The following is an 18,813-nucleotide window of genomic DNA, read 5'->3' as shown; positions in this document are numbered from 1 at the left end:
AATGCCCCAGAGCAGCAGGCTGTGGGTGAGGCTGGACAGAGTGTCAGAAATGGGCTCTTGATGGTGTGTGGAGTTGGGGTTGCAGGAGTACTGAGAACCATCATAGACAGGATTTTAGACCAGAGAGTGAGGACACGCAGTTGACCCTTGAACTACGCGGGCTTGAACTGTGCAGGTCCACTGTTTTCAATAAATTGGAACAAACAGCACAGCACTGTAAATGTATTTTCACTCCCTCATCACATTCTTAAGACTATTTCTCTCCTCTAGCTTCCTTTGTTGCAAGAATACAGAATATAATACATATAACATACAAAACAGGTTTAAACAACTGTCCATATTACCAGTAAGGGAGTAGCCGTTAGTAGTTAAATTTGGGGGGCATCAAAAATTGTATGTGAATTTTCAGTTGTTAATGGGGTTGGCACCCCAATATCTGCCTTATTCAAAGGTCAACTGCTGTTGAATCCATGTCTGAAGGGTGAAGGGATCTTCTAGACCCAGCACTAAACTGTGACCATAGAAACAGACACATCACTGGGCTGCTCCCCAGGCCCTCCTACCTCCTGCCTGAGTCCCTGAAGCCCAATGCTCTGGCAGACCACAGCCAGCTCCTGCTCGTTCAGATGGCCGCTGCTGCCCACTCCCAGCTCTTCCCAGATGCCCCGGACCTGACTTTCGGGGGTGTCAAAGGAGGGGCTGCTGGACTTCTGGGGGCTCCCAAAGATCTCAGAGCCCCAGGACCGCAGCTGGTCTGAAGTAAGAAGATTCACAGTTAAAACACACTGACACACATAATGGAATATTGTTCATTCAGCCTTGAAAAGGAGAAAATCCCTGTTGCTTTCACAAGAGGGTGAACCTGGAGGACGGCATGCTGGGAGACAAACTGGACTTTGTCACACAAACACCGCGTGGCCCCACTCACATGTGGAAATCTGGAAAAGGTGGAGCTCACAGTAACAGAGGGAAGCACAGAGGTGACCAGGGTTGGAGGCCAGGAAGGGCGAGGTTGCTCAAGGACTGTAAACATTCTGTGAGGGTTCGTCTGGAGACACAAGGAGCAGCCTGCTGACTGGTGCATCACGTGTGTTGCATACGCAGCATCTGCTGACCTCACACAAAGGTCAGTACAAGAGCTAAGGGGTGTGTTCCTGAGTGGTTTTGTGACTATCACTTCACAGCGTATACCCATATCTAATCATCACGCTGTCCACCCTAAGTACATATGATTTTATTGGTTAATCACACCTTAGTAAAGCTGGTGAAACCCAAGAGTCAAACTCTGCACTCCAGACTGAAGCCCTTGGAGGAAGATACAACAGTACCTGCAATGACCCTGAAATCTGATGGCTGAAGGGATGGACAGATGGACACACAGGAGTCATATAGGATCAGAGGTGGAAACTAGGTGATGGGAATATGTGTGTTATTGGTGCAGTTCTTTCCCCTTCACTCCTATTTGCAAACTTTCTTAATGAAAGCTTGGGGAAACCCCTACCTCACACTGTAGAGAGCACACAAAAGAGGGCTAAGTTACTTATTTACAATTAAAAGCCTAGTTTAAAAAAAAATTAATTGGGGACCAGCAGGTGGCATGGTGGTTAAGGCGCTGGACACTCCCACATGGCTGACCATGGTTCAAGTCCTGGACTTGGTGGTTTGCTTTCTCACTTCCCTTCTCTTTCTCTTTCTGTGTCTGTCAAATTAAAAATAAATAAATGAATAAATAAAATTTAATAAGTAATTATTTTTAAAAAAAGAAGAAAAATAATAATGGTTAGAAACTTTTCAAACATATCAAAGAAAAAAAAAAAAAAGAGCCTGTGAAGCCCAGTGCACCTGCCCCCCAGGATCAGGGGGGATAACCACATAAGCAAGTCTTCCTGCGGAAGCACAGGTGCACTCAACTGCAGGTCTCAGGTCATCTCACTGCCACACATTTAGTATCTATTGCTAGAAAATATGGACATTTTCTTTTTTAAAGTCTGTTCATTTCTTCTATGAGTGACAAAGAGAGAGACAGCACCCCCAACAGGGCCTTCAGGCTGTGATCCACTCCAGCCCCAGCCATCCCAGGTAAGGGCATGTGCACATGCACATATGAGGGAGATCCTAGGATGCAAACCCTGGACTGTCCTGTGGGTCAGCCTCACGGAGTGTTGAGTTGTACCACTGTCAGGCCCCAAATATGGGTATTTTCTTACACATGGTGCCACTACTGGATCTAGCAAAACAATAGTTACATCCCAATAATGTCTTGAACAGCTGACTTATGTGAATTGGTCTTCAAACAAAAGCCCTGGAGTGCACTTGTCTGGATTCCTCTCAAGTCTTTGGGTCTCAAGCATTTCTCCTGGCTCCTCACAGACCCTGCCTCCTTAAGAGACCACATCAGTAGTTCTGTAAAAGGTCCTGCATTCTGAATCATCTATTTGATTCTTCTTGGTGTCATTTAATTTGTTCTTCAACCCCTGACATTTCTCACAAAAGAGAAGTTAAGCATCATAGGCTACTCTGCACTCAGGCTCAACTTGTTTTGCGGAAACCCCTTGCAGTAGGGATAGTGCATGGCATGGTGGTTCAGGTGCTAAGTTCCCTCATGGTCAACCACCAGGTTCAAGTTCCAGACCTGCAGCTTGATAATCATGCTGGGTGCATGTGTGTGTATGCCCAAAATCCTGAGAAGAGGAGAGAGGACTGTGGCATGGCCATACCCCTGGAGAGTGATGTGCCCTATGGCAAAAACATAAAAACCATAAAACAAACAAAAAACCTTTTGTGGGTGCTGCCCACTCTCAGTCCACCGCCTTCCCTAGGTCTTCCTTGAGCACTCCACTCCTACTCCTCAGAGCAGCTCTACAGCAGTCTCGTAAAAAGTGTGAGCTCCATGGTTAGAAAGGCCCAGTGTGAACCTTTGGCTCTTTCCCAAGCTCAGCAAGACCCACACCTGTTCCAAGGGTAGAGATGCTCAGAACCCAACAAGCCTGTGGCAAGGGTGAGGTGGGCCTCAGCAAAGCCTCTAGTATAGTTTCCTGGGGCTCTAGGCCTGACTCCACACAGTCCTCGCACACCCACGTCTCATACCTGCCTTGCCAGCAAGCCCCTTTTCTCACTTTTGCAAGCACTACCTAAGACAGCAGTGATTTCTACACCATCCTGTATTTTTGTAGTCTGTCATAAGTGTGGGTCTTGTCCCCCAACTCATACTCTAGAATGCTTGATGCTTGAGTAATATTTTAGTTTTGTATGTTAAGTATTATAGGAACATACAGGTAATCACAATGGAAAGGAAGTTCCCCTCCCCCAGTACCTCTGCTCCACCTCCTAGAGGCAGCTCCTTGGAATAGGCTTTGGCCTGGACATCTAACATGATTCTGTTCCCACAGAAACATGTAATGCTGCAGCACAACAGAAAGACAGTGAGGGACTCCAGGTCCCACTTGTGCCTGTGCACCAGTCTCATTCCCAAAGCATCAGACCTTGTTATAGTGCCACAGCAACCCAGCAGCCAAGCCCTCCCTCCGGGCGCCGTGCTCTGTTCTGGTGCAGACGTGCTGTAAGCGACTTACATGTGTCAACCACAGGCCTGTCGCTTGCTGTGTAAAGCTCTCAAGAAACAGAACCTTGTCTTACTCTATTTGGTGCACACGTGAGACTCCTCCTTCACAGCAGAAAAGAGGCTGTGTCCAGGCCCAGCATGCCAGGGAGGAGGTGCAGGGCAAGCCCAGAAGTGACCAGGTCGGGCAGGGCCCTCTAGCCTGAGACTCCCAGAATAAGTCTGCTGGCTGGGGGCCCCAGGCTGTGAAACACAGCAGAACCACACTGCATACTCAGTAAGTGATCTCTGCCCCCGGGCCTGACCTCAGGGGGCTGAGGACTGAGTGACCACCTTGCAGCTGTGATGAGGATATTCTGAACACTCCTAGAGATAGGGCCACCAGGGACACCATCCACATGTGCATTTCCTGGAAAATTACACTTGAGACTGGGCTTGTTCAACTACCCAGCTCCATGAGCTTTCTAAGTACGGGCTGAAGACAGAGAGCACCAAGTGGAAGGCCAGGGCTTTACCTTGTGCTCCGAACAATTCATCCTGAGGTTCTCTGGCACTCTCAGCTTCTTCATCTGATTTGAGACTCTGCAGAAAAATGTAGGAAAGGGTGTGAATTTCCCCAGAGGACATCACAATGCATGGTATACCAGGAACAAAACGAAAAAGATGTTTTGCATAGAGGAGGGATGACAGAGGATGTGGGGTCAGCACTCGGAGAAACTCACACCTTGTAGGCCTTCCTGCCGGTCAGGCTGCCCAAGTTGAGACCCAACCTCGGGTCCCTGTCAGGCAGCAAGAGAATGGCTTGGACGCACTTTGTTTTGCTCACTGGGGCTCCCGAACCTAAGCCAGAGCCACCCTGTGTAGCTCACGCTGAGGACAATCACACCGTGTGCCCTGAGAGAAGAGAGGCACGCCCCTGACCAGCACCTCTTCCTTGTGCTGGTGTGGACACTCAGTCAACATTCTAGTCACGGGATACTTGAGATGTCATTGCCTCTGTGCACCTCACTGATCTCCCACAGCAGTTTGGCAGATATCAGGGAGGAGGGGCGAGTCTGGGTCCCTCCAGGGGCTCCAGGGACAGCATGGTGCACAGCAAGACCTGATACCTCAGAGGCATTTGTAATCTTGCATCCAAGACAGGAGGCACAGTCACTGAGAAACATGTGATTTAAATGAAAATCTCATGCTTGGGGCCAGCAGGTGGTGTGGTGGTAAAGGCGCAGGACTTCCATACAATCGATTGTGGTTCGAGTCCCAGACCTAGTGACTTACTTTTTCTCTCTCGCTGGTCAAACTGAAAAATAATAATAAATATATACTGAATGTCTGCACTCTATGACTGAAACTGACTGACTAAATCAAAGTGAGCCTATCAGTAGGCTGACACTTGTATATGCCAGTATATTCCTCACACACACAAAGCCATTTCTTTTTTGCATAGCCAGTCAGTGTCCTATTCGGAAGTATAGGAAGAAAACTACCTGCAGGGACCAGCAGGAAGTGTGGTGGTTAAGCCACTGGACACTCCTACATGGCCAACCACAGTTCAAGTCCTGGACCCGGTAGCTTGTTTTCTCACTTTTCCTCTCTCCCTCTCTCTCTGTGTCTCTCTGTGGCCATATTAAAATAAATTAATGAATAAATAAAATTAAATTTAAAAAAAGAAAAACTCATGTTTTAGTGACAGAATTAGCAAGCCATAACTGTATTGTATGTCCCCATAACTTTTTTTTAAGGTTCTTGCCATAGGGTGTGTGCTCTCACTGGAGAGAAACAGACTGCGCTGGGGGAGTCAGAAATCATCCCCCAGAGGGGTATCACACTGAGCCTTTCCCTCATACCTTCTTCTTGTGGTTTTGGGCATACGCATGCATGCCCCAGCGTGACTTTCTTTCTTTTTTTTTTTTTAAAGAATTACTTGTCTTTTCATTTTATTCATTATTATTATGTTTAAAGACAGTGATGCCATTTTCTTTTATTTATTTATTTATTGCTATTCTTCAAATTTTTTCCTTCTTCTTTTTTTTTTTTTGTAGAGGATTTTTTCCTATAGGGCGCATGTGCTCGCCAGAAAGACAGAGAGAGACAGAAAGCAAGAAATCACCCTCCCGGGGGGATGGCCATGCCGTAATCCCTCCATTCTCCTCTCAGGATCTTGGGCGCGCATGCACGTGCACCCGGCGTGAGTTTAAGCCACCAGGTCCGGGACTTGAACCGTGGTCGACTACATAGGAGTCCAGTGACATAGCCATTACACTAACTGCTGGTCCCGTTATTCTTCAATTTAACCAGAGAAAGAGAGAGAGAAAAGGAGAATAAGAAAGCAAGCCGCCTGGTCCAGGACTCAAACCCTAGTCAGCCATGTGGGAGTCTAGTGCCTATACCACCTACCAGCCCTTATTTATTATTATTTTTAACTGGACAAGAGAGAAAGAGAGAGAGAGAAAGTAGAAAAGCAAGCCACTAGGCCCAGGACTCGAAATGTAGTCAGTCATGTGAGAGTCCAGCGTCTCAACCACCACTGCCACCTGCCAGCCTTGCACCAGCATGATTTTCAAGCTCTCAGGGTCTAGCATGGTCAGCACCTTAATGACCACGCCACCTGCTGGTCCCCTGTAACTACTTTGGAATGACTGCCTGAGTGACCAAGACTCTACTCTTCAAAGCTAGCATGGGTCAGAACTAGTAAGCCAGGAATAAATAATGGCTATGGTTAGTGTCTCCCCAAAATGTGTGTGTTGAGATTTGGTTGTTATGGAAGTAAGAAGGTGAAAACTTAATCTATGAAGTTGAGAGAGGTTCTAGGGAGAATATTAGAGTTCGGGTCACTGGGGCAAGGCTCCCATTACTGACTGCTGGGAATTTTATAAGAGGAGACAGAGACACCAATGGACACAGACATACACTCGGCCCTCTGCCACGCTGGGAGCAGCATCACTAAATGGGACTGGACTTTGGACCTCCAAACCACTAGCTGAATAAACATCTATTCTCTTAAATTACCCAGATTCAGGTGTTTTCTGTTATTGGCAATAAAACAAATTAGAACAACATTCAACCCCATTTTCCTAATCCATTCAACTCAATTGCCAATCCTAAAAGCAGCTTTCTCTGTGTTTATATTTTGGGTTCAAAAATTATTTTAAAGTGTTTCTGTCATGTTTTTTGCTCTTATTTCTTCCATGAGAGAGAGATGAAGACAGAGAGAAAAGCAACCCCACAAGTTCTCTCTCCATGCCATGAACCACACTCAGCCTCTGTTGGACTGGATCATAGGTAGGAGTGCCTGGCATGCATAAGGAGGCTTTGGATGTGAACCAGGGACCTTCTCATGTGTGTCCAGTTGCATTTCCACCAACAACCTTTGGGCCCTGAAAAGTTGATTTTAGAAGCAGAGTGGTAGCAACAATGAAGAAGCACCATGGTGAAGGGTAGGCTCACTCGACACTCCATTCCTGAGGTCTAAATTAAAAAAAGATTAAAAAAGAACCATCCTAGATTTGATGGTGTTGCCCAGGTGTAATAAGTCTCTGAAAGAAGAGATTCTAAGACTTAAATATATGTTTGTTTTCCCTCTTTGCCTCAGCAAATGTTAAAATTATAAACAAACTAATTAGGGACCCAGAGTTGCCTATTAAAGAGTAGTTCCTGGGTCAGCTGGTGGCATGGTGGTTAAGGAGACTAGAAGCCACATGGCTGGGTATGCACTTTGAGTCCTAAATCCAGCAGCTTATAAAACACACCAGGCACATGTGTGTGCGTATTCAAAATCCCTAAAGGAGGGAAAGATGGAGAAGGGATTGTAGCATGACCATCCCCTATGGCGGGTGCTTTCTTACTTTCTCTCTCACTCTCTGGCAAATTAAAAAGAGAGAGAGGAGGGGCCGGCAGGTGGCATGGTGGTTGAGGGTGCTGGACTCCCACATGGCTGACCACAGTTCAAGTCCTGGACCGGGTGGCTTGCTTTCTCACTCTGTATCTCTCTGTTCAAATTAAAATAAATAAATAAGTATAGATAAAATAATTATTCAAAAAAGAGAGAGAGAAGAGACAGAAGTTCTCAATACAGTTCTATCTGTCATTAAGTTTCTAAAATCCTTGAAAATGGGTTTATTGAGTCCTCATAAGTTATGGACCTGACCTGTGGGTTTCTTTCTTTACACAAAATGCCATGGTCTCCAGCAGTCTGGCTCCCCAGTGACACCAAGCACCTGCAGCAAGTAGTTCGGGGGGCTGTAGGGCAAGGTCAACTCCCAGGGCCTAGAGAGCCTCGCTCATATCCCCAGTTGTAGTGTGTGTTGTTGACAGAGAGAAAAGGGAAAACTATGGCTTTTCCCATATCTCATCACTCACTAATCGCACAATGAGGGAGTACAGGATCAGGCCATGAGACATGTGGCCTCCTGCTCTCTGGAGTCACTTGCTATGGAGGAGTCGGCTGCCATGTTGGGAGGACAGTCAACCTTTGGAAACCCAATGCCATGTTGGGAGGACAGTCAACCTTTGGAAACCCAAGTCCTGCTGTGCTGTGTCCCCCCCCCCATCTCCCTCCTGTTGCAGCCATGTGGCAGCTTTATTGAGATTCAGCACAGGGTCGGAAGGGAAGCCCTTCCACCTGAGAGGTCCCTGCTGGTCTGGGTGAAGTGGATGAGTATGGGAGAATGTGCTGATGGCACGTGGGCCTTGGCATGTGCTGAGGCAGGCGGGATGGTGGACTTGTTACAGCCACACTCCTCACCTCAAGGCTGTGTGAATAGGTGTCTCCCCTTTCTGCCTTCAGCTATTACCATTCACTCATGAAGCCACCAAAATCTCCTTCTTGAAATAACAGCAGAGGTGGCAGTGGGTGAGACCCGAAGGATTTATGCGGACTTTCTCCAATGCCCTGGGTCTGTAGCCATGACAGGAAGACAATCGGACCTGACACAAGTTAAAACAAAGTATGAACTGCATATCTGGGAGTCCCCCGCCCTCCTGTATCTGCTCGTGACCATGTGCTACAGACAGTGATGAAGTGAAATGGTGCTTCCCCAATATGGGCAACCTGGGTGGAGGGAGATGGCCCAACCCACCTCCACACTTTCCAGAGATGCAGAACTTCGGAGCTGACTTCTCAGGCTGGCCTTGGTTTGCTGCTCCAGTCCACATGTGGCTTCAGCCGAGTCCCTCAACTCGGGCTGGCTCCGGCGGCCGTACCACTTAGAGCCACGCACATACTTGGGTGGGACGGCATGGGAGGTGGCTGGAAGAAAAGAAGGAGATTTGGGGGGTGCCCTCTGAAGCAGGCTCTGGGCCCTCATACACTGGCCATCTTTTGTAATGTCTTCAGTATGGTTATTTGTATAGAGCAAACGAACTGCATATCAAGTGGCCACAGCCTTGGCTTCCACAGACGCCTTGGTGATGCAGGGTTACCGAACAAATAAATTCAAATGGCAAGTCTCTCCTGTTGCCATTGAATCAATCCCAAACATACTTTTGGGCTCAAAAAGTGAAAAGTAATGCTACTGAACAAATACTGGGCAGCATTAACCAAAATTTTTTCAGACTCTTGGTCATAATGATCTTTATGGTTAACACTGAATCAGAGACCAAGCCTTTTTTGATTACCCAGCTACCTCCAAGCAACCTGAAAACTGTGGATCCTGAACACTCTACAGTGCCCCTAGTAGGTCTTCTCTTTCAAGAAGATGGTCAAATAACGATCGACCCTCCTTGATAGTTGGTCAAAGTACTGAAACACTGTTCTTCAAATAACAGTGCATGGGGCTGGCAGGTGGTGTGGTGGTCAAGGTGCTGGACTCCCAAATGGACGACCATGGTTCAAGTCCTGGACCTGGTGGCTTGCTCTCTCACTCCCTCTCCCTGTCTCTCTTTGATCAAATTAAAATATTAATTATGATATGTAAATAATTTTTAAAAAAACAACAGTGCAATGTATGTGGTACATGTTTGGACTGGTTGCAAACAGCACCCAAAACCAACTCTGAGCAGCCTGCCCTAAAGTGTCAGAGTTACAAAAGGTATACATGGACATTTTTACAAGCATGTGTAATAACATCAAGGATCTGGGAAGCATTCTGATTAAAGGCATACTGCTTAGGAGAGCACTGGCAAGGTTTAATTCTCAAGAGCTAAAATGCAGAGAAGTATTCCCAGCTGTCCCCCTGGGTACAACCAATTTTCTCAAAATGGATACCAGAGGCCACCCAAGGGTCAAACAACAGCTCCAACAGTTGGTTCTCCATAGGCTTAGCTCTGGAAGTTGAAGTCCTACGGAGAAATAAACTCATTTTTTTGGTATAGAAATGACAGTATGCTAACTGGTATCTAATAAATTTAAGAATGGTTTATCGCTGTGTCGATATCAACATTTGAGGACATCTTAGAGCACCGGCTAAGTCTGTCAATCTTTATCTATAATCAGTGTACCAGGAAAAAAAAATTGCAGAACAACTAGAAGCTGAGAAAAGTCATCATCTTGAGATTACTTTCGTCAGCTCCTCTTGTTTTCAAAATTCCATGGTGGAATGCAGTTGGATGTCAACCAACCAGATAAAAGCTGCAGATTCAACACAAGGTGTGAATCACAGATGTGCACTATTTGTGCACAGAACCATGTGGAAGGACACGAGAAATGGTTACGACTCTATTACTAGGGGTTGGAGACTCAGAAAGCAGGTCTTTCTTCTAAACTCTATGTGTATATGTATTTTTTTCAAATCATAATTTGCTTTTATCTATGTGATAAGAGACTAATACAAAATCTAGCTTTTGATGCAAAGGAAAGAACCCCTTCAAAAACCTGTGAACACAGAGCTCCAGAGACCCTGGGGCTGGTAAGCTGTGGGCAGATTTCTGAAGGTCTGGAGCACAGGCAGGTGTGGATTTCAGGTTGGGATTCATAAGCATTCCCTAAACCCTGTAATACTTTGTCTTCCTCCTTCCCTCCATATTCTTCCACATCTGCATAGACCAGCAGGGAAACTCATGCTGAGACCCTATGCCAATCCTAACCAAGCCACCATGTGGAGGCAGCAGGAAGAAGATGGGGGTGGGAGGATGGGGGGAAAGGGGATTTGCACATGCAAATGGGGTTTAGAAGGAGGAGGCAACCAGAGCAGGGCTGAATTGAGGGAAAAGGGTGGCACCTGTCCAGGAAAGGCCCAGCCAGGAGAATGAAGGAGTGCTTCCTTACAGAAGGGTCTATGTCATGTGCCCTCATGTTTCGTCTGTACCCCACACAGCTTGTCCGCAGTCCCTGACCTTGTGGTGGGAGGCTGGGTCAAGCATAGCTGACCAGAACAGCAGCCATGAACAGGTGGAAAAAGGATGAGGAGCCTGTGTGAGGAGAAAGGCACTGGGTCTGCTTGGGACTTGCTGAATGTGAAGTGATGGAGTGACCCAGAGAAGCTGATAGCGTGTAGAGTGACTAACCAATTCCTCACCTGCTGGGACACTTAGAGTCTTCATGGGCCTGCGAACAACCACCTGGGACAATGACAGAAGCAGGGCTGGGCCCAGCAAACTCAGGGGAAGACGGTGCATGCGAGTGTAAGAGAGAAGAAACTTCCCAGCCAGCTGTGAGCTTTGAGAGAACACCTAAGAAAATGCACCAGCACCCAGAGGGCTGGCTTCAAATACGGAGAATAGTGCTCTGTAAGAGCTGCTGATGGAATGAATGGCAGCCAAAAGAGAACAGCTCTTGTTTCTGTACTTGCTTTGTTCACTGAGAGGCCGGCGGGCCACAGGGCTGAGGAGAAGGCTCTGTTTTGCTTGAGGAGACCCTGGAGGTGCAGCAGAAGTTGGGGTACCTCTGGAAACCAGGCAGGAGGAAACTCAGAGACCACTCTGCTCACCACCCCCTTGGGCAGTCTAATCTGCTGCAGAGGCAGATCCCCAGCCACCACGCCTGCCACCTTGGCCACATCCTAGGGCTCAGGTCACCTACAGATGATGCACTAGCACGACGTCTGCTTCCTGGCTTGACACTCCATGTCTGGGCAACCCTTAAGGCTGATGGCCCACACCATCTCCCCCATTTTAGCCAGTCAACATTTCCCTGTCCTAAAGGAAAGAACCACCCGAAAAACACATGCTATTTTCCAGATCCCCCATGTTCTCACATGAGCAGTCTGGAAATGTCTTACCACCTTCTTTGGGAGAAATGCTATCCAGAAGGGAACCCACGTGGACAGTCAAGACAGAAGGAAGAACAGTGAGAGGACAGGTGATGATGAAAATGAGGGGGCAGCTTGCAGGACCCACAGACCAAGAACCACAAGTACCATTTGCTCGGGTGGGCAGCAGGAACCTCTCCAGAACCACAGCAGCCTCGCAGTGCCTCCAAACCCCTGCATATCTGGTGTGCATCTGTCCTGGAGGTGTGCATTTATCACAGGGAATGTGTAAGAAAGCCTGAATTAAAAGACACTCAGCTATGTTCAATAAGGGCCTTTAACAAAAGGAGGAGAAAGAAAGAAGAGGAGACAGGCTGTTCTTCAAAGTCTAAGGGATCCTGAAACCCTGGGCTATCAAAGCATATTTTCCTGATCATGGTGGGAGATATGGGAGGTTGAGCAGAGAGATGAGAATCAAACAGTGATGCCACCAGGGTGGATGGGGCCTGAGGACACAGCCTGGGTATATCTGGGACAGAAGGACATGTGGAGGGGGTAGTGGGTAGGGCTGGAGGAAGGGAGAGAGTGAGCCAGGCTGAGGGCTGAATGAATGCCACCCTGGGAGATTCTGCTGGAGTAGGTGCTGGGTCAGCCCTTCAAGTGTGGACACATGTCTTTCTGGATGGCTGTTTAGCTCTGAACAGGGACAAGCCTCATCTGTGACACTAGGAAGCTAACTCAGGTAAGGCAGGGGATTGGACCATTTAGTCACAGAGGAAGACTTTGAAAATCTAATTTCAAAGAAAAGAGAAAAAAAAAAAGAAAGAAACTGGAATTGGTGAGAGTGGAGGTGCAAGACTAGCCTCCTGTGTCTGTGGAAGAACTGAGCCCATCTCACAGTGGCGGGAGCTGCTGGAAGGGGGCCTTTCCATGGTCCCTAGCCCAGACAGGGAGCAGCCAGGTTGCTGGGGCTATCTTACGGTACTGGATGTCCAGACCCCCTTCCAAACTCTTACACCTTGGGAAAAGCCAGTGGCCCTCCTCACATCCTGTAGATGAGAAGCGAGACAAAGCAGTCTCACTAGGGCCTGGTAGGGGGCTGACTCTGGCCCCAGGGCTCCTCCCATGGTATCTGCCTCACTGGCCAGCAAGAATAGATGGGAAGAGATGACCAGCCCCCAGCAGAAGGAACCATTCTGGCTGAGCAAGGGTGCATGAGGCATAGGCCTAAAGCTGGAAATGCAGCCCGGAGCCCTGGATACCACACATTAACTGTGGGCTTGTGCACAAACCCCTTCTCACCTCAGGCTTCAGGTTCCTCATGAGAATATGACAAAGTCACAAGATTTCCATGGGCATTAAATACAACCTACATAAAATGCACACAGATGTGCTCAATGCCTGGCATAGGGGAAGCTCATGGACCTAGGGCAGCGGCCTGCTATGGGCCGAGAGAAGGTGCCCATCACTATTCCATGGACCTTCTGACATGGGGTCCTGGCACTGGGGGATGGGATGTCGACTGGTGCCATATTTGACTCTGAGCAGACCTCCCCACAACACTCTCCCTATACCCCCTGACCAGCCTGAGGCCAGGGGCTTTTCCCACTTGTTTGTTATCACCAACCTCACATCTATAATAGGATTCCCCTCAGCCATGTTAGCACAAGGCACCAGCAGGGTCTGAGAAACACCAGATACTGGTCTGCCCTGGGCTGGTGGCCAGTCAGCCTGCTGGACACCCTCAAGGCCCAGGCGGCAACAGCTCGCATCCACACTGCACTTGTAACTGAGGTCTTCTGCTCCTCTAACCCCTTGATCTATTTACAAGCCCAGGCTTCAGGCACAGCACACATGAGGGGCTGAAAACAGGTCACGGGAGATATGTGCTAGGAAAAAAACACACTTAGATTTCAAGTTTTTTGCAACCAAATGAACTCGCACTTCAATTCCATTTTTCCAAGAACTTTCTAAAGTCATGATTACATGACACTATTTTACAAATAAGAGAATGAAAGAAGAGCCCAAATGTTTTATACAAGTTGGCAGTGACAGAAAGTGGGGGTTAGAAGTTGGTTTTCAGAACTGCCGACTGCTTTCATTAAAATATTATACTCCAAAAGGCAACAATAAGAAAAAGAAAGAATGTTGATAGAAAGAAATCTTCTTACCTGATTCCAAAGAACCACTTTCTGCATCCGAGGGGCTGACACCAGCATTTGATGACAACACGGCAATAAACCCTTCCTTAAATTCCTCAAAGTTAACCTGGGTGAGTGTAAGTGAAACAAGAACACTGTTACTCTCAACTGACCTCATATTTAATATGGTACTCTTTCGGGTACTTTTCTCAGAGAAAAAAGTTCTATTGTTGCCTGTTAAATGGAGAATATTCATTTTGTTGTTTCAAATATTGATATTTACTTAAGATACTTTAAAATAGAAAAGTACATAAAATATGAAGTGAAAGTAAGCCACAATCCCACTGTCAGACAAACACTATGGTGGTGCCAAAAATCTTAATTTGTCAGAGATTCTTTTTTCTTTTTTTCCCTACTTTCTTCCTTTCTCCCATGAGGGAGCAGAGAGAGAGACAGGAAAGAGGGGGGCGGGTACAGAGAGAAGCACCATCCATAGGTTCTGGCCACACAGGTGTGCTTGGTCTGGAATATTCAGAGGTACATGCTTTGATATGAGGTCTTTTTTCTATGTATGTTTCAACGAAAGTCACACAGAAACAAATCAACAGCATGGGTTATTAGGTTGCTTAAAATATCACCAGTAATTGTTGGAAAAGCAGTTTTGGGGATATAGGTCCAGGCATTCTTCCCAAATCTGGCAAAGACTTTGTAAGAACACATCTCTATTGCTGTCATTGAGTATAAAATACTGCCTTTTGTTTTTTGTGAATACTTCTGCCCGGGGACATTCATGTATTAACGTTGTCAGAAAAGTCATGATACATTTTTGCACAGAAAAAGATGTTGTGACTTTTCTGATGACCCAATATCATTACCAGATATCAGATTATATATGCATTTGTTTATTTTCTATTTCCTCAGCTAGATTGTGAGCTCACTGCTGACATACAATAGGTATTCAACAAATATTTATTGGATATGTTTGTCTCTGTTTCCTTTCATTGCTGAGTAGGACTGTCCTTCTCTCAGATGCAGTCTTTCACCTTTATTTATGACAGATACTTTTTCTAGGTATAAAATTCAGATTGGTAGATATGTTCCAGCACAATTCAGATATCTTTCACTGTCTCTGGCTTCCACTGCTGCACTTGGTGAAGACAGTGGTCAATCCGACTATGACTCACTTTAAGAATATGTCTTTGGGACCAGCAGTTAGCGTAATGGCTATGTCGCTGGACTCCCACATAGTCGACTGCGGTTCGCGTCCCGGACCTGGTGGCTTAAAACTCACGCCGGGCGCATGTGTGTGCATGCCCAAGATCCCGAGAGGAGAATGGAGGAGAAGGGATTGCAGCGTGGCCATCCACTCTGGGGGGTGATTTCTCGCTTTCTGTCTCTGTCTCTCTTTGTCTGGCGAGCGCACACGCCCTATAGCAAAAACCTCTTCAAAAAAAAAAGTCTTTCCTCTTTGGATTTTTACAAATTATTAAACTTCTCATTTTGAAATAATTATAAATTCACGCATCGGTCATACAAAGAGATTCTTTGTACATATGTCCTATCTCTGCCCGCTTTATTTATTTATTTTGATGGAGGGCTCATGTGCTTACATAACTGAAGAGACAGAGAGAAGGAAAGTGAGAAATCACATCTCAATCTTTTCTTCTTCATTTCTCCTCTTGGAATTCAGGCCATACACACACATGTACCCAGCATGTTTCTCAAGTCACTGGATCTGAGACTTGAACTGCACAGTCAGCCACATAGGATCCAGTTGCTTTCATCACCATGCTTTGGGCTGGCCTACCTGGCTTTTTTAAAGATAATTCTCTCCGTCTTTGTTTCCCTTTAGTTTAATAATAATACAGCCAGGTATAAATGTCTTTTTATTCATCCTCTCTGGAATTCCATGGTTTTTGGAGTCTTCTGAAATCTTCTTTAAGTTTTTTAGCTATTATCACTTCCCATAATGCCCCTCTCCATTCATGCTTTCCTGAAACTCCACGCAAAATGTTGAACTTTCTCATTTCTTCTTTACCATCTCTTTTTTTATATCTTCAAGTGGCATTCTGGGTGATTCCAGTTAATGAATGTTTTTCATCTGTGTATAATGTACTATTAAATCCTTCCACTTAATTTTTAAATTTAGTCATCATACTTTTCCGTAAGTTTTATTTGGCTCATTGTTCAGATCTGTCAATACCACTTTTTTAGCATTCCTTTTTTCCCCCTATACTTTTAAACTTTCTATAAAATCTCTTTTAATATAGTAATATTTGTTTTATATTTTGTACCTAACAATTCCAGTATCTCAAATCTTTGTGAATCTCTTTCCAGTGTTTGTTCTTTCTGCTGATTCTTGTTTGTCCTGTCTTGATTATGTGCCTAGTTGTCTTTGACTGTATGCTGGTCATTATATTTAACTACTACTTAGGAATAATTTCATATCTGGGATAATGTCACTTTCCTCAGAGAAGATATTTGTTTTCTCCATGTGCCTGAGAGCACTGACAATGCAGAACCACCTCAAAGGCTGGAGGTTATCTAGACTATTGAAGGGACACAAGACCAGATCACAAAGCAGCACAATGGCTAACTGACTTGCAGTTCATCTTTACCCTGTGGGATATTCCCTGACTTTTGGAATTGGCTTACCAATTTCTCTACCTTGCATGAACCTGAATTTTGACATATATTTTACTAGCTTTCGAGGTCCCCAAGATCACAGATCAATTTCATGATTGATTACTTAATTTCAGAAGATGCTTTTTTTTATTTCATGAGAGAGTGAAAACACATGACAGAGACAGAGAGAGAAAAAGACAGAGACTGAGACAAGAACCTCCTAATAGGATATAGTCATGCTGTGATCCCCTTCTCCCAACTCTCTATTCAACAGGATCATGGGCATGCAGGTGTCTAGCATGCTTCAGGTCAACTCAGGAGCCAAACTTAAAGTTGGCCATGTGGCTTTCAGCACTGCAAATCAGACACTACTGCCTGCACCACCAAGGCTGGGCTGAGATTAAAAAAATAGTCCCAAAGCAAATGGGAGTTTTGTGTGGGTACCTGACTGATCACAGATTTCTGGACAAGTCATGTCTGGGTACCTGACAGATCAAGATTTTTGGACTAGTCATTTCTCACTGACATGTTTGCTCTTTACTATTTTCAAGATTTTTGTTTTCATTATTTTGTTTAGCTTTTTAAGTTGCCCTCCATAGAACATTCAACTGAGTTTGCTAACTTGCCACTACTGAGGTATCTAAAGACTCTTTGTTCTGTTTTAGGGTTCCATAAAATTTCATCACATATGGGGCTACCACGTGGTGTGGCTCCCAAAAGGCAGACAATGGTTAAAGACTCCCAAATGGCAGACATAAGGTTCCAGTCCTGGACCTGGCAGCTTGAAAATCATACCAGATACATATGTGTACATGTCCAAATATCTCAGGAGGAAAATGGAGAAGAGATTGCAGCATGGTCATCCCTGCTGGGGGGTGGAGGTGTGATATCTCACTTTCCTCTCATTGTCTCTCTCTAGCTCTCTGGCAAGTGTACACTCCCTATGGCAAAACCTTAAAAAAAATTCATCACCATCTGATGGACCTATCAGAATTTATCTAACAAAATCTTATATCAAAAGGGGTGTTTACAGTGACCAGCAGATAGTGTAATGGTTACATTGCTGGACTCCCATGTAGTTGAATGTGGTTTGAGTCCCGGACTCAGAAGCTTAAAACTCATGCCGTGTGTGTGTGTGTGTGTGTGTGTGTGTGTGTGTGCATGCGCACGCCCAAAATCCCAAGAGGAGACTAGAGGAGAAGGGACTACAGCATGGCCATTCCCCCAGGGGGATTATTTCTCACTTTCTGTCTCTGTCTCTCTGGCGAGTGCACCTGCCCTATAGCAAAAATGTTACTTAAAAAAAAAAGGAGGATGGTGTTTTCAAAGTTTTGCTGTTTGAATCAGGACTGGAATAAATCATCTTGGATATATTTCACTTCACATGAAGATAAAAACAGTGTTTCCTTCATCTTGGTACCCTAGCGTCTCGTGTTGTTTGGATCATCTTGGATATATTTCACTTCACATGAAGCTAAAAACTGTGTTTCCTTCATCTTGGTACCCTAGCATCTTGTGTTGACACACGCACACACACACATATATATATATACTTAAATACTTAAATATATGGATTAATAATGAAATGGAAATTTTGCTTGATAATAACTACAGGCTGATTTTTTCCATTCACCAATTAGCAGTGGGATCAGAGGACCCAGATTAGTGCCTTTTTAACTGTTCCTGCACGTTTCCTTGTGTCCTTCTCCTTCACAGCACACAAAAGGGAGAAAGCAACTCCAGGGCACGCAGACCTAATAGGACCTAATAGGACCCACAATCATTTCTCTGTATGTCTTGAACTCATTCTTCCCAAAAAGAAGGGAATGGGGCATGTGATCAAGTCACTTTCAACTCTAAAATTATTTCCAATAACACTACATTAAGAATCATTGTTGTGAGAGAAGAATTCTCTCTAGCCAAGTTAAAAATACTCAAGGTTAAGATCCTCACCACTGATTAAAACAAAACACAAAACCATAAAATAGACATAGAAATTCCATACAAAAGTCCCAAGAATTCTAGGCCATATTTTTTGGGGGGCTTGAAAGCAAACTTTGATAATGTTTCCTTAATAGGAATTTTTCTTTTGGAGAGGTTTTTACTATAGGGTACGTGCGCTCACCAGAAAGACAAGAGAGAAACAGAGAAACAGAAAGTGAGAGATCACCCACTGGGGGGATGGACATGCCACAATCCCTTCTCCTCCATTCTCCTCTCAGGATCTTGGGCATGCCTACACACATGCCCAAGGACTCAAATCATGGTTGACTACATGGGATTCCAGCAACATAGCCATTATGTCAACTGCTGGTCCCAGAGTTATAATAGAATTAAAAACAAGTATACCAGCCAACCTTTGGCA

The 18,813-nt window shown here is 45.5% G+C and overlaps 1 protein-coding gene across 2 annotated transcripts in view; it reads right to left on the bottom strand.

The window, feature by feature from the left end:
• The window catches only part of NINL (ninein like), a 93,202-nt gene that overhangs the window by 67,893 nt on the left and 6,496 nt on the right, over positions 1-18,813 (bottom strand). For both annotated transcript variants that reach the window (XM_006163594.3, XM_027766352.1), the window contains exons 2-5: positions 13,854-13,950; positions 8,635-8,804; positions 4,075-4,141; positions 564-754 (exon numbers count right to left, since the gene is read on the bottom strand). In XM_006163594.3, coding sequence (XP_006163656.1) covers positions 564-754; positions 4,075-4,141; positions 8,635-8,804; positions 13,854-13,950 — 525 coding nt within the window. The remainder of the gene's footprint in view (positions 1-563; positions 755-4,074; positions 4,142-8,634; positions 8,805-13,853; positions 13,951-18,813) is intronic.

Source organism: Tupaia chinensis, unplaced genomic scaffold (assembly GCF_000334495.1).
Source record: "Tupaia chinensis unplaced genomic scaffold, TupChi_1.0 Scaffold142716_1, whole genome shotgun sequence".
Classification (NCBI taxonomy): domain Eukaryota; kingdom Metazoa; phylum Chordata; class Mammalia; order Scandentia; family Tupaiidae; genus Tupaia; species Tupaia belangeri.
Note: the sequence above shows the minus strand (reverse complement) of the source record. Positions and strands in the feature narration are given on the sequence as shown.